The following is a 15,469-nucleotide window of genomic DNA, read 5'->3' on the forward strand; positions in this document are numbered from 1 at the left end:
AGAATTCTCCACTACTCTTTCAATGGCGTTGTTTCTCATAAAACCATTGTCCTTCAACTGCTGAACATACCAATAATATGGCAAGCATGATGATGTTAACTTGTATAATCCACCCGCCTCGAACTCATCCTTTTGGAAGAGCCCAAAAACTTATATTTGAGCTGCCCATGATATGACTCTATTGCTCCATTAGTGTCTTGTCCTGAATGTGGAAGCAATCGGGAAGCACGCACCCACATTTCTGCACATAAAACAAATGAAGTTAGAAGAGCAAGAAATGAAGTACGAACAAAAAGGAGAGCAAGTGTGCATTATTTTACCTATAAGAAGAGTATGTATAAAGTTTAAAATTCAACCTTACCTAGTTTAGCCTCCCAATAGGTTTTGAAATACTCAATAAAACTCCCCTCATCTCTAAAGTTGGAGTAGAAGGTAGAGATCATAGCCTTTGCATCCTCTTTGATTATATCGTCTGTAGAATTTGCTGACCCTTGCATGTTCATGATATTTCCCAAAGACCAAAACATAAAAGCTCTTTTTGGCCATTCCTTCACCTTCTTAATAAGGTGTCGGAGCCAACAACGTTTGACATGCCACAAGCATAGAAAAATGGGTTGATTGAACACCACCCTACGAAAAATAGAAAGGACACGTCACATAGAACTCAAACACACGGTTCTCATTAGTTTGCACTCAACCACATATGAACATATGGTCCTAACTTGAGCGCATTAATCTCCGTTTCGGCATCATCAACCATAAAGGCTCCGGGCTCCCATGATTTATGAAAGTCAAGCATATTATCTATAAACTTGCTTAACCAAGTGCAAGTACACTCAAATGTAGCTGAAGATGTAAGCACCCAAGCAATGGGCACACCATTGCGATGACCATCAAAAACAAGGATTGTATACAAATGAAACTGTTCATGTGTTTTAAAGGAAAGTGAGAATGTGAACAAGAAGTAAAAAATGAACATTTATTATAACTTAAGAGAATGTGAACAAGAGTAAAAATGATAATTCATTACACCACATACCTTATATTTGTTTGTGCCAAAGGTGGCATCCATCGCAAGAAGGTTCCCATTTCCGAACTTCTTGCACATCTCCCTTTGCCATGGTGATTGTATTCCAAGGATAAATTCCTTGGAATGTTCCACATCTTGCTCCTGGTAAATAAAGGTGCTTGATTGATTCTCATGACACCATCTCTTGGTGCTTTCCGCATCATCTGACTATAGCTATTGTTCAATGAAGTGGTGGAGAACTTCTCGTAGAAGAATTTATGGTTGTCTATAGCGCAGAGCATAAATAAAGTTATATGCATTATGCTCTCAAAAACACAATTGATGCCTCTAGGACTGATTGGGAACTTAAACTTGCACTCTATATAAAAATAAGAATCTAGGCACTGCAGTAGAAAGGGGAAAACAGAATAAACGCAAGCAAATATTCATAAACGCACCAGCTTGAGATCGCCAGATTGCTGCTGATTTGGCGCCTTTCACATCCAGGAGATGGTCAACGACGAGGAACAAGCCTTGCAAAACAGACTAGCGCATTATGTCTCAGTGAAGCGGAAAGACCCGAGCTGAAATAGGGCTCTCACTAGATATCGGTCTGGCGGGTGATTTGGCGCCTGCGTGGCTGATATGCCACGCTGGCAGTCAACACCCGGCCAACCCATTTTACCAGCTTTTTTTCAACCGCCAGTGTGACTGCCAGCGTCATCAATGCCGCCAACGTCTGCCTTAATGGCTCACTGCACCTTTCCGCTCAATTTGCCGGACATACCACAGCCCACTTCTACGAGAAGTTCTCCACCACTTCATGACAATAGCTAGTAGTACTGATCAATAGCCAGCTTGCTAGATATATTCATGATGTCACGAATAGACAAAAAGTCATCCCTAACCATAGTAATTGTAGGGTCATGACTTTGGCTTGAATGCAATGCTTGGACATGCATTTCCAACACTTGATGTGGAGAGAAACCACGATATAGCATGCTTGAAACCCATAGTTTCTTTTGCATTGAGATCCACGGAGAGAACTTCAAAGAGGGATCAACAAATCTTATACCATGACAAACCTCATCATTTGCATTTGTGTGGTATGGATGTATATAAGAGATTATGGCCACCCCTGGATCTTGTGCGAGCCTCTTGACACTAAAATGACATTTGCATCCACGCTTTCGCTTGCCCTTTGTGATGGGAGGGCGCTTTTTCTTACATGGCTTCTTTGCAGTTGGCTGTGGCAACTCTTTTATTTCACTACGCTCCTCCACCTCAACATCATCTTCGCTACTAGTGTCCTTGCATTCATTGAGCTAGGTAATTTCGACATCTTTGCCATCCGCAATGTTAGATTGCATTGGTGCTTTAGTGCCAGCAGGACCAAAACCACACCAAAAGCTAAACAAAACAAAGAAGTAACGATAAACATTTAATTGTATGTGTGTGTGTGATGATTAATTCATGGATTAGACAAACTAAAACAAATACACACTTACACTATCTTCTCGGTGATGGTGGCTATATTTTTTGAAAGAAGTCGGAAAGTTTGCATTGTCAGCTTCTCCTTTTACAAAATCGGCAACACGGTTCCAAGGGATGTTAGCTTCGCGTACAAATTTGTATTTTGAACGATTGTCATGTGAGTGTACCCAACACAATGCTGTCGAATCGAAGACACCGATGGGGAGTATTTGAGAACTCATGGCATTCTCTAAGCTTCAGTTTTGGAGAGACATGATTAACCCTTTAAAAAACCTGAACCTGCTGACCAGAGGTAGTGCAAAGATACAACAATTAAGTAAGGAAGAGTGGGAGAAAAAGAGAAAAAGAACCATGCTTCTGAATAATTCTTGCTTAATCTGTGCTCATCATCAAAGTTCCCTAATCTTGATTAGTGATGAGTAGTCATTTGTTCAATGAAGTGGTGGAGAACTTCTCGTAGAAGAATTTATGGTTGTCTATAGCGCAGAGCATAAATAAAGTTATATGCATTATGCTCTCAAAAACACAGTTGATGCCTCTAGGACTGATTGGGAACTTAAACTTGCACTCTATATAAAAATAAGAATCTAGGCACTGCAGTAGAAAGGGGAAAACAGAATAAACGCAAGCAAATATTCATAAACGCACCAGCTTGAGATCGCCAGATTGCTGCTGATTTGGCGCCTTTCACATCCAGGAGATGGTCAACGACGAGGAACGAGCCTTGCAAAACAGACTAGTGCATTATGTCTCAGTGAAGCGGAAAGACCCGAGCTGAAATAGGGCTCTCACTAGATATCGGTCTGGCGGGTGATTTGGCGCCTGCGTGGCTGATATGCCACGCTGGCAGTCAACACCCGGCCAACCCATTTTACCAGCTTTTTTTCAACCGCCAGCGTGACTGCCAGCGTCATCAATGCCGCCAACGTCTGCCTTAATGGCTCACTGCACCTTTCCGCTCAATTTGCCGGACATACCACAGCCGGACCTGTTTCACCTTCGACTAGAGATCAACAATACAGGTGCAGCTTCTCAGAATAATTTCCTGCAATCGATTCAATTCCAAGCTTACTTCTCCTCCTCCTCACTGCACCTTTCCGCTTCCTCCTGCTCAACGTAGTAGTGGGGGCTCTCTATTTCAGGGTCTCACTAGATATCGGTCTGGCGGGTGATTTGGTGCCTGCGTGGCTGATATGCCACTACACCATCGCCTCCACCGGTTCCGGCATCGACAGAGCCTATGCCATGTTTCAGTGCCGCGGAGACCAATCATTGCACGGCTGTTTCGATTGCGTTTCCAATGCTACCAGCACATTGCAGACCCTTTGCCCTTTCTCTATCGGAGCTCGCATCCAGTTTGATGGTTGCTACCTCCGCTATGACAACCAGTCTTTCTTCACGCCTGATTTCAGTTTTGCGAAAGGATATTGCTATGCTAATACCAGCGATCCCGTCGCCTTGGCAGCCATTGAGTCGTTGATGGAAAATGTTACCAGGCTAGCTCCCGAAAACGGTGGCTATGCAGCCGAGAGCGCGGAGGGTGAGTATGCCCTGGCTCAATACCTGGGATATCTTAACGAATCAGAGTGCTCTCAGTGCCTCTCACAGTATCAATGGAGGATACTTTGTGGTTCTTCTCTTGGCGAACAATTGCATTTAACCAGTTGCTACTATCGTCACGAGCCTTACAGCTTCTTCACGGCAGCTCCTGCACCACGTTCCGCTGATTCACCGGCCTCAGCCACACACAAAACAGAAGGTGGTATTTCGTACTGTCAATTTGCAGATCAAAGAAACTTTAATGAATCCCCTAATATAATCCCGTCATCGTTATGGGGGTAGCATCTGGATTCAACACTTGAATTAAACCCACAGGCTTTACCTCACCGATCATGATGAATGCTTTTACAACTTCTTAACATTGTCTTATATAATTAGTTTTAATCGAGAGCCGAGGTTTAATTAATCCACAGCCGGTTTCAACTAATTCCAGGGTGGAAAATCGCAATCGTCATCGTCGGCGTTGTTGCAGGGGGAGCTATCTTTGCCACAATTATAGCTCTAGTATATCTCATGCTTGTGCGGCGACACAAGGCAAAAACAAGAAAAGGTGCTTTTTTTTTCCCTTTTTTTTTTTCAACGATGGATACATATATAACAGCTGTGTGCTCATGCCCGTATATCGTTGGGCCAGATGCGCCTAATTGCAGTGCTCAACCATTAATCTTCCAACCAAAGGCCAACGTATTTTCATTGCATGAATTGGAGGTAGCAACTAGGAACTTCCATCCTGACAACAAACTTGGAGAGGGTGGATTCGGTCCTGTCTACAAGGTGGTATTATAACAGCTATAATCTATCCATAGCCATCCATAATTAGTCTCGCGCGGAAAATTAACGATAAAACTCCTTGCCAGCTCTAATTACAAGCAGCGTCAACTGATTCGACTGCTCCTCCTCTTCCTAATGATCCTACTTTGTTGTGCACATGACGCTTAACGCAGGGAACGTTACCAAATGGACAGCATGTTGCAGTTAAAAAGCTATCTTCACGAAGCCAGCAAGGGAGGCGTGAGTTCATGAATGAAGTCAGCCTCATAACCAGTGTACAACACAAAAACCTAATAAAGCTGTTGGGAAGTTGTGTCGAAGGTCCAGAGAGAATTCTAGTGTACGAATATCTACCCAACAAAAGCGTGGACGCACTGTTATTCGGTAATAAGCATATGCATTAAGACCCTAGTTATACACTGATTTAAGAAAAAAGTAATTGATTAAGATGGTAATCAGGCTGAGATGATCAGGGGCAACTAGAGGGACACCCAATAGAGAGAGTGTCAAAAACATCTTAATGCACAATTATATATTTTTTCTTGATGTGGACTAGCTATTAATGTACTCCTAATTATCCTCTGATTAGACATAGCAAAGCTTGTGATTTCTTATCGTGTGTTCAGGAGATTTGAGGGATGGTAGAACGCTAGACTGGCCTACTCGGTATGGCATAATTTTGGGTATGGCTCGAGGTTTAGCATACCTGCATGAAGAATCTCAGGTCCGCATTATCCACAGAGACATCAAACCGAGCAATATTCTCTTGGACGATCACCTCAACCCAATTATTGCAGATTTTGGCCTTGCTAGACTCGTCTCAGACGAGGAGTCACATATCTACACAAGAGTTGCTGGAACCCTGTAAGTCTTTAGAGGAAGTTAAGCAAAATTAATCTTAGAATAATATTACAAGGTCGCTAGGGAGGACAAGGATATATTCAGAGACAGTACTGTTTCTTCTGTAATAGCTACCGCTTTAGCCATGGGGATCGATGTTGTGTCAAGGTCTTATTAACTGCATATTTTCCATGTGTGGTGAACTAGAGGATACCTCGCCCCAAAGTATGTTATCCATGGAGAGCTCACTGAAAAAGTTGATGTCTTCAACTTCGGCATAGTCACCCTTGAGGTCTTAAGTGGAACGCGAAATTCAAGTGAAAGGCTTCTTGAATTGGTAATGTGATCAGTGCATCTAACACATAGATAGAGCTATGCTAAATAAGCAGATAATATATTGACTCTTTATGTAAAGAGAGACATTCATAGCTTCTTATTACACCTCGTTGGTGTGGGAATCACTGTCAATATTGGGAAGGAGAATAACATGATGTGTTGAGTTTCAATACTAAAAGAGACTAACTTATGTGCACGCATCATCATATTGCAGATGGTTGTGAGGAGTTTTACTGAAGCAACCTAGTTTTGTGTACATGTTGGTGCAGATGTGGAGATTGTACCAGCAACAACGACAATTGGAGCTAGTAGACCCAAAGCTAGGATCAACTGCCGCCTTTACTGGAGAAGTCATACGTGTAGTTCGTGTTGCATTGTTGTGTACTCAAGAGATCGCAGAGCTAAGGCCAACCATGTCCACAGTAACCTTGATGCTTTCTGGGAAGTCTGATATATTGGAAATACCCACCAAGCCAGCATTTGTTGTATTAAGTGACCTCAGAGCACCTTTGGATTCGACTGATTCCTCCAGCAATCCAGTCAGCCATATTTCTCATAACGCACAGTCCATGAGTGTCGTGGAACCTAGGTAATCCTTCACATACACTCTGCGTCAAGTAATTAAGCTCAACATTGTCCTCAATTCTTGTGTGACAATTGTAAATTAATTAGTCTTTGATCGCCTCAATCTCCACTTCTCACATGGAAGGAAAGGAAACAGTAGTACAGTTTTAGTGCTTATAAGCCCATATGAATGAGAACAAGTCATTGATATGATATGATATGATTTTCAGCAGCATCAGGACTTTGGACTAATCAGTTGAGTGGAATAAGGGCACAGGTTATTTGTAAACACCCTTAGCCCTCACTCTTGTGTTTCTTACCCCCACCCCAAAAAATATATATATATCCATAATTCTCATGTTTTATAGATTTCTAATTTAAGGACATCTTCTTTACTAGATACTCATCATTTGTATCATCTAGCATGTGTGAGACTAATACTTCTAAAGAATGATTTTATTTATCACACAATAAGTGTAGCCTTCATGAAACAGTTATTCAAAAGGTAATGCTAGAATATTCAAAAATGTGTGTGCCAGTATGATGGGGTCTTAAAAAATATTCCTCATGCTAGAATATGCGAGCTTGATGAGATTGATTTCAAAATGCAAAAGGTAAATCTTGATTATGCTACCCATCTTATTTAAAGGATGCAAACGTTTGTTTTCATATATTTTGCGAAGAAATAATTAAGCTAACATATTTAAGCAATTTAGAAAGTAATTATAATGATGAATGTATATTAGTAGGTGTAAAGTTCATGAAAAGTTTTTATAAAAGCATGTTTGCAATAACTCCAACTAGAAGTTCATGCTAAATGAATCTACCTGCATGGGGTATAGTCAATAAAAATTTAGAGTTCTTGCTAAGATAACCCGATCTTACAAACTAAAGCAAAAATTAAAAAATATTTTAATAAACATGGAAAGGCATGAAATGATAAAGAATATTAGATTACTTTCATGAGAGAATTCATGAAGGATACATTTAGGTCTCATCCTCTCAATCCTCACAACCGATAATAATGTGCTAATTTACCTCATACTTTATCACTTTGAGAATAGCGTTAGACTAAGGATACTACATTTAGGTCTTGGGACTCACCCTCTCAATCCTCGCCAATCAACCAATAATAATGTGCTAATTTAACTCATATTTTATCACTTGGAGAATAGGGCTAGACTAAGGTCGTAAGTCTTTATACATTTCAATAACCTCCCTCAATTTGAAGACCTCAAGATCTGAGATACATAAGTTTATAGCTTACTCAGCTTACAAAATGTGTTAGCCTATGAGCATCCACCATAGCCTCATCCCACAGAGCTCTTTTCAAGCTCTTCAAAACTAATCAACACAAATAAAGGGATTTGCTTACATGTGTGTTGCTAAGGCCCAGCGAAGTCACCAAATTTTTTCATCTTGTGGAACAAAAGTGTCCTCCCCCAACATTCACACTAACTTAGTAGAATATTGTTAATTTTTTAAGCAAAATCACTATGATGAAAGATGAGGTGTGATGTAAAAAGGTTCAAAATTCAATCACTCATTTACCAAGCATAGATAAAACCACAACCTACTACTATTATTATAAAAGTTCAAATGTTCTTACAAATGAACAAACCCTAAGAACCCTTAGAAGAGCAAAAGAAATGTGAGCTTTTTCATTGGAACATATGTAAGAAGAGTGCAAGCATAAGCATGCTTGAGCTTCAATATATGAGATCAAAGTTTAAGATTAATCAAAAGTAGTAGAGATGCAAAGTGAAGGAGGATCATTCGCCTCCGAGGTCTCTTTTAAGTTAATCTTTCATGTGGGTCTTGGGCCTCTTTTGAGCCTTCATATCACATTACAAATGGTTTAACCATTCACTATAATAACAATTAAAAAAGGCCTTGTTCATATATTTTTCATATGAAACACCAAATACAGAATAAGCAAACACAAAGACTAAGCCATGAACTTCCAATATTGAATGTCCTTATGTGGAATTGTTGTACTTTGCGAGAAAGAGTTTATGGGCAAGGGGAAAGAGGAGAGGAACACCCAAATTCAAGCACACAACAAGTGGACCTAAACCTATTGTATATTGATTTATAAGAAAAGGTTACAAGTGAATATTTTCCAAGTTCAAAATTATACTCAAGTAGATCTCCCTAATCTAAGTCTAAATGTTGCTATTAAGAACAAGTACAAACCCAACATTATTTTAAATCAACTTCTATCCGCTCCAAATGACTTGTAGATGAGTGCTTTTTATTGTGAGCTCCAAAATGCATGAGATCAGATCCCAAAAAATGAGATAATTAGCGAAGAATCCTAATGTTTTATAAGTTAGGGTAGGAGGGAAAAAGTCCATAAGCTCTACAACCAACATATAACCACACATGGGTACACATAGGGTTGTCCCCATAAAAGACTAGTGGTCAACCCACTCCTTGGTGCCCAAAAAATGTTTTATAAGTTAGGGTAGGAGGGAGAAGGTCCACAAGCTCAACCAAAATATAACAACACATGGGTTCACATAGGGTTGTCCATAAAAGAGTAGTTGGTCAATCCACTCCTAGGTGCCTTAAAAATGTTGTCTTGACACCTCAAAATTCCCTTTAAATTCACTGCAACATGTAGCCCACAACCATGGCATCACAAAGATTTTCTTGTAACCTTTCTTCATTTTGCCCATAGGATCATTATAATAAAGATAGAAAGTGTAAGACTAATACTTCAAAATAATGTTTTTATTTTATCACACAATAAGTATAGCCTTCATGAAACAATTAATGCCAAAATATTAAAAAATGTGTTTACCAGTATGATGGGGTTTTTTAGAATATTCCTCGTGCTAGAATATGCTAGCCTCTTGATGAGATTGATTTCAAAATGTAAAAGGTAAATCTTGATTATTCTACCTACCTTATTTAAAGGATGCAAACATTTATTTTTATATATTTTGATTTCAAAATGTAGAAGGTAAATCTTGATTATGCTCACTACAACAAAAAGAGGGGTTAGCAATGGTTATAGTGTGGCTTTTATAAAAGGATTTGGAAAAGTGTTGGGGTGTAAGCGTCGCTATTTTTTGACACTATAATCGCTGCTATATCCCACGTTATAACCGTCGCCATATCCCACGTTGTTTTTGCCGCTCAGGTAGCGCTAACAAAAAAAATTTAGCGTCGCTATTTTCATCGCCCAGCGCGGCGCTATTAAAAACATCAACGTCACTATTTTCGCCGATCAACGGTGCTAATAAAAAAATCAACGCCACTATTTTCGCTGCTCAGCAACATTGATAAAAAATGTGAACATCGCTATTTCCGTCGCTCAGTGGCATTGTAAAGTATAGGTTTGCCAAGACTGCACTTTATGTTTATAGCACTATGAGTGACAACAGGGTCAGAGAGATGAAGAGGCACGCAGGGCCATAGAGATGGTTAGGACCGGGCACCTACCTCCCATGCATAGGTCGGATAGATGAGTGGCAGTGGTAGTATCGCCACTCGAGTCAATTAGGAGCCTCAAGGGAAGTAGCTATAAGGTTCCGAGACAAGGAGGTGTAAGTATTGTCCTCAAGCTCTGGATCATATAATAGTGATTGAACCCAGAGTAGCTGGGTTAGCACTTATTATTTTTTATCGAGATGTATCTTCTAAGTGACTAAAAACCCAAAGTATCTAGGTTAGCACTTATACATTGTCCTTTGTTGTTCATGATATATTTAAATGTATCTTGGTTCCTTATGCTTTGTACTTTGATCGTGATATATTGAAATGGTTCTTTGTACTTATGTGCATGCTTTGGTTTAATAAATTTATGCATTTGTAGTTTATTTCTAAAAGTTTTCAATTAAGCCCTTCTCTTTCCTGCTCTCGCCACCCAAACATCATGCGATAGCAATGAAACTTTGTAGGAATGGTTGATTAGCCTAGCTCTACATGTCTGCAAAGTTTTGTTGCCATTGGATGACATTTGGTTGGTCAAGTGGGCCTAGTGTCCAAAACTCAAGTCTCTTAGTGCTCAAGAGGGTAGGAAAAATCCCACTCTTCCACATGCCATCAAACCCAACGTTGTCCGACAGCAATGAAACTTTGCACGCATGGGAGGTGGACTTAGCTCCACATGTTTGCAAAGTTTTGTTGCCATCAGATGACATTTGGTTGGTCAAGTGGGTCCCACTGTCCAAAATTCAAGTCTCTTAGTGCTCAAGAGGCTAGGAAAATTCCCGCTCTTCCACATGCCATCATACCCAACGTTATCTAATGCTAAAATCCAGACTGAAAGAAATGCTAACATCATTAAATATGATTTGAAAAAAAAGTACAATGATGTAGAGCTACTCATCAGCACACTCTCTAGCTCTCAAATGCTCTAAAATACTATCATGGTCATCCTATGCAAGGCTCTGCAAGCCAAAAACGTGGTCTAGATCCATGTTTCCTACTATATATCTGACCAATTGACCACGATAACTAGACGAGAGTACTAAAATTTCTCTAACTCCCACTACTAAAATTTCTCTAAATCCCACTACTAAAATGCCTCTAGCTGAGCCATGGTTCTAGGAAGGACTACTCCTTCCCCTATAGAGTTGATGCTTCTCGTTCCCCTAAGCCAGACTGGTTAGGGTCCATATAGGGTGTAGATGCCTTCATGTTTGATCTTTCTTGTGGACAGTCTCCCACTTGTTGGTTAGTTTGATGAGTCTTTGACTCCCACTCCTCAGTTGGACCGTATGTGATGATATTTCTAATGACATCTAAAAAAATTCCTTTTAGTAGTCACGTAGGGGAGGTAGGCACTCCAACTTCTTGGTCCGTATGCATCTTTAAAGAAATACATTCCCAAGAATAGGCCTCGCTCAAGCTAATGTCCCCCGCTTAAATGCTCAGTTTCTAGGGTCACTTTGGCTCTTGTGGGGAACCAAGGATTATAAAGTGTGCAAATATTCCTCTTGATAGGGTTCTCTTGATCCAGCATCGTTCAAAGCACTCTCCTCAAGCATGGGATGGAGTCCAAAAATCATGCATGACCTCATGTTTATGTAAGGGTGATCATTTAAGAGCACCCCTCCTAACGACACAAGTCCAACAATGGTCCTGGATATTATGGATTCATTTGAATTTTTTTTATTTTTTTTTTAAGTTTTTGTCTCTGTTGGACTTGTGAACGTGCATTCACAAGTTGTGTACATGTGTTTGAGTTGGTACATACGTGGCTAAGTGAGTTGGGAACGTGCGCGAGGTCAGGTCTTAGTTAGAGCTATGAACATGCATTCACAGTGTCGTGGGGAATGAAGAATGTGCGTGTCCAGGTAAAATATGTGGAGCTGTGAATGTGCATTCCAAGTCAGGAATTCCATGTTCTTACTTGGCCACGTACGTACAAATTTAATTCCGTGTTCTTACTTGGCCACTTGTAGTAGTAATGGAAATCAAGAGCACATGATAATTATGATCATTCATGTGAAGAATATTTTTTGACCCCTTCCTTAATGAGAATATGTAAAGAATATTGGCCTAGAAACCTAAATTTTTATCTCTAGTTACTCCTTAATGGTGCATTTTTTTTGATAACATGCTTTAGCTTTTCCTAACCTACCTAGTGATATGCAAAATGTATCCTAATGGTGTTTATACAAAGATTAATGGGTGAGATTAAGTCATATGATGAACAAAAACTCAAAAAAATACAAATGCAGGAAGGAATCAACCAAAATCAAAGAAATTTTAATTAGAAACTTACTTGTAGCCATGCAACTTGAGTGCGAATGGTTTCTCCATGCAACTTGAGTGTGCAAATGGTTACAAAGTAAGCAAAATAAACCACAAAACATCAATAACAAAGGTTAAAATCGGTGGTTTTACACTCTAACCGCGCTATGTTAATGCTCCAAATGCAAAGCATAGCAAGAAAGTCCTAATCGAAGTCACTTCGCACTCAGAAAAATACAAATGCAGGAAGGAATCATCCAAAATCAAAGAAATTTTAATTAGAAACTTACTTGTAGCCATGCAACTTGAGTGCGAAGGGTTTCTCCATGCAACTTGAGTGTGCAAATGGTTGCTCCATTCTCCATTACAAGGTAAGCAAAATAAACCATAAAACATCAATAACAAGGGTTAAAATCGATGGATTTACACTCTAACCGCGCTATGTTAATGCTCCAAATGCAAAGCATAGCAAGAAAGTCCTAATTGAAGTCACTTCCTGGTATAGCGGTGCCAAAGATGTCCATGGGAGAGAACACTCAAGCCGCCTTACAAGATAGAGAGAAGGACAAGAAAATACAAGGGTCATACTGGTGTGCACCTTAAACCACTCTTGGTAAAGTAACTCTCTCTTGTGGAGAGCTAGGGTCCTCAACCTTGCCTACTTTGTTGCCACCACAAAGGCATTTTAAAAGTAGTGAGCGAGCAAGGAAAGACAGAGATATATACATATGGAAAACTCAACCTCTATCTATGCCATGATGAGTGAAAGCATGAGAATGTAGATAAGAGAATGAGAGAGGGAGAAGAGGGCATACAACAACACTATCACCTACCCTCACAATCCCTAAGCATGCACGATACAAAGAAGAATACAAGAAACTCAATCACAAGAGCAAAGAAGACTGAAACTCAAATGTGAGGATGTAAGTATGTGTTTTCTCATTAGTCAAAATGTCTTATATACAATACTTATTTGAACAATGTGTGGCCGCCCAACTAATTTCTAGGGCCCCAATAAGCTAGTCTATGCTAATTTCCTAGCCTAAGTGCACATCACTAACATTATACACATCATAAGGTCGGTGTTAACTATCATTCTGCTGACATTACACAAGTCATAAGCTCAGAGATTTTCCATAATCATTTTACATGAACCTCATTGCGCGGTATAAAAAATAGGGTTTGAAAAAGTTTCCACACATGGAGTAATGTTAGTCATTAATTGTGTGTGTGTGTGTGTGTGTGTGTGAGAGAGAGAGAGAGAGAGAGAGAGAGAGAGAGAGAAAGAGAGAAAGCGAGAGAGATTTGTAGGTTTTTCTATGTGTGTGTGTGTGTGTGTGTGTGTGTGTGTGTGTGTGTGAGAGAGAGAGAGAGAGAGAGAGATTTGTGGGTTTTTGTGTGTGTGTGTGTGTGTGTGTGTGAGAGAGAGAGAGAGAGAGAGAGAGAGAGTGGGGTGTTTTTCTATGTGTGTGTGTGTGTGTGTGTGTGTGTGTGTGTGTGTGTGTGTGTGTGTGTGAGAGAGAGAGAGAGAGAGAGAGAGAGTGGGGTGTTTTTGTGTGTGTGTGTGTGACACGGATCCAATTCTTAAAAAATAGAGAAAATAAGAACTTCCAAGAGAATACATTATTCAAACCAAATAACTCATCAAAAAAACACAAATTCAACGTATTCAAGATTTGAGTGAATAACAAATAAAAATACTTAGCTCAAGATAATGACTCAAACATTGGGTGCAAACATCCCCCCTCATATGTGTGGCCTCTCCCCACACATGAGTATTTACGTAAATCTTTATTCCAAAATAGGCCATAGCCTCCAAAAATACAAAAAGTTACTTTTACTTGCACGACACTCTCTTATGCTTTAAAATAGAGTGTCCATAAATTGAGGCTAGATTTAAAGCATATCATGCTTTACAAAAATATTAAAGTTCAAGTCTAAGATTGATAACCAAGGCTTTCCAAAATAAATCAAAATGTGCACAAGCTACCACATGTATATACAAAGCTTGTTTACAAAAATGTGTGCCAACAAATAATAATGTGCAAATTTTTCTCAATCTTCCTGAATCTTCTTCACCTATAAAATAATCAACAATAAATTGGTAAACAAATATTTCATAAGTATACAAACCATAACCACACACATGTTTGCCAGGCTCAAGTAATCGAGGAATCACCCATCCATACAAACCAAACTATAACAAACATTGGAGGCCCCAACCATACGTCAATGTATACCAAACGTATTAATATTTATAATGGCATCACCCATGATATTAACATGATTTGTCTTGACTCAAAGATGATCCAAGCATCTCCAAATTCTCAAAGAGAGTAGAATAATATTTTTAATAAAGAGAGATTAAATATATTCCCATGACATTCCCTCTTACTTGAGTTTGCAATTGCCATCAATTGTGGGTTTGTTGAAAAGAACAGAGGATCTCAAGGAAGGCACAAAAGTATTTCAGAGGCTCCCATCTTGCTTCTTCTTGGAAAGTCACCAAATATTTGATATATTAATTTTCAATACGAGTTGATGTAATCTGATGATCAATGATAGTATCTGGAACCAAAACTTCTTCCTCGCCCTCATTTATGGATGATTCCTCATATATAGGATGAGTGGGAAGGTTTTAACAAAGTCACATGAAATGAGTTATGAATCTACCAATGAGAAGGTAATTCAAGTCTGTAAGCAACATCATTAATTTTGTGAATCACCTTAGAAGGTCCATAAAATCTTAGGGCGAGCTTAACAGCTACAAATTTTTCAACACTCTTAAGTCTAGGCTTCTCAATTCTCAAAAGTACATAACCTCCAATTTCAAAAGATTTAGCTTTACATTTACAGTTTGCTTTCTTAACATATTGTTCTTGAGCATGAGCAATAAAATATTTTATATCATTCAAAATTCTACTACAATCAATAGTGAATTGATCCAACAGCTTTGATTTTATGGGAAAGTCTAGTTGCCTGGATAGGCAAAGGTTTTTCATACACAATTTCAAAAGATGCTTGGCCAGTAGTAGCCAAATGAGGAGTATTATTGTAAGCAAATTCTAAAACTTATCCCATGAATTAGGTTGTTGTGCTCTCAGTAGATCCAATATAGTACTATTAGTAACCTCGATTTTCCATTCGTTTTTGGATGGAAAGCTGTGGAAAAATCTATCCTAGTGC

The 15,469-nt window shown here is 39.3% G+C and overlaps 1 protein-coding gene across 1 annotated transcript; it reads left to right on the forward strand.

Annotated features, from left to right (window-relative positions):
* Positions 1 to 3,419: 3,419 nt before the first annotated feature.
* On the forward strand, positions 3,420 to 6,861 carry LOC147634499 (cysteine-rich receptor-like protein kinase 2). The gene is made up of 7 exons (XM_086804455.1): positions 3,420 to 3,550; positions 3,646 to 4,272; positions 4,624 to 4,837; positions 5,008 to 5,218; positions 5,464 to 5,698; positions 5,882 to 6,011; positions 6,280 to 6,861. The coding sequence occupies exons 1-7, from the start codon at positions 3,420 to 3,422 to the stop codon at positions 6,601 to 6,603; spliced, it is 1,872 nt and encodes a 623-aa protein (XP_086660581.1). The 3' UTR covers positions 6,604 to 6,861.
* The last annotated feature ends 8,608 nt before the right edge of the window (positions 6,862 to 15,469 follow it).

This window comes from Cibotium barometz, chromosome 10 (assembly GCF_041138505.1).
Source record: "Cibotium barometz isolate CiBa-2024 chromosome 10, ASM4113850v1, whole genome shotgun sequence".
Taxonomy (NCBI): domain Eukaryota; kingdom Viridiplantae; phylum Streptophyta; class Polypodiopsida; order Cyatheales; family Cibotiaceae; genus Cibotium; species Cibotium barometz.

Bases quoted from the DNA above. Each gene is read 5' to 3' on its own strand.
- LOC147634499 (XM_086804455.1), top strand. From the start codon at position 3,420: ATGCCGCCAACGTCTGCCTTAATGGCTCACTGCACCTTTCCGCTCAAT. The intron at 4,273-4,623 runs GTACTGTCAATT...AGGTGCTTTTTT, and splicing joins AAAACAGAAGGTGGTATTTC to TTTCCCTTTTTTTTTTTCAA. The intron at 6,012-6,279 runs GTAATGTGATCA...ATGTTGGTGCAG, and splicing joins GTGAAAGGCTTCTTGAATTG to ATGTGGAGATTGTACCAGCA.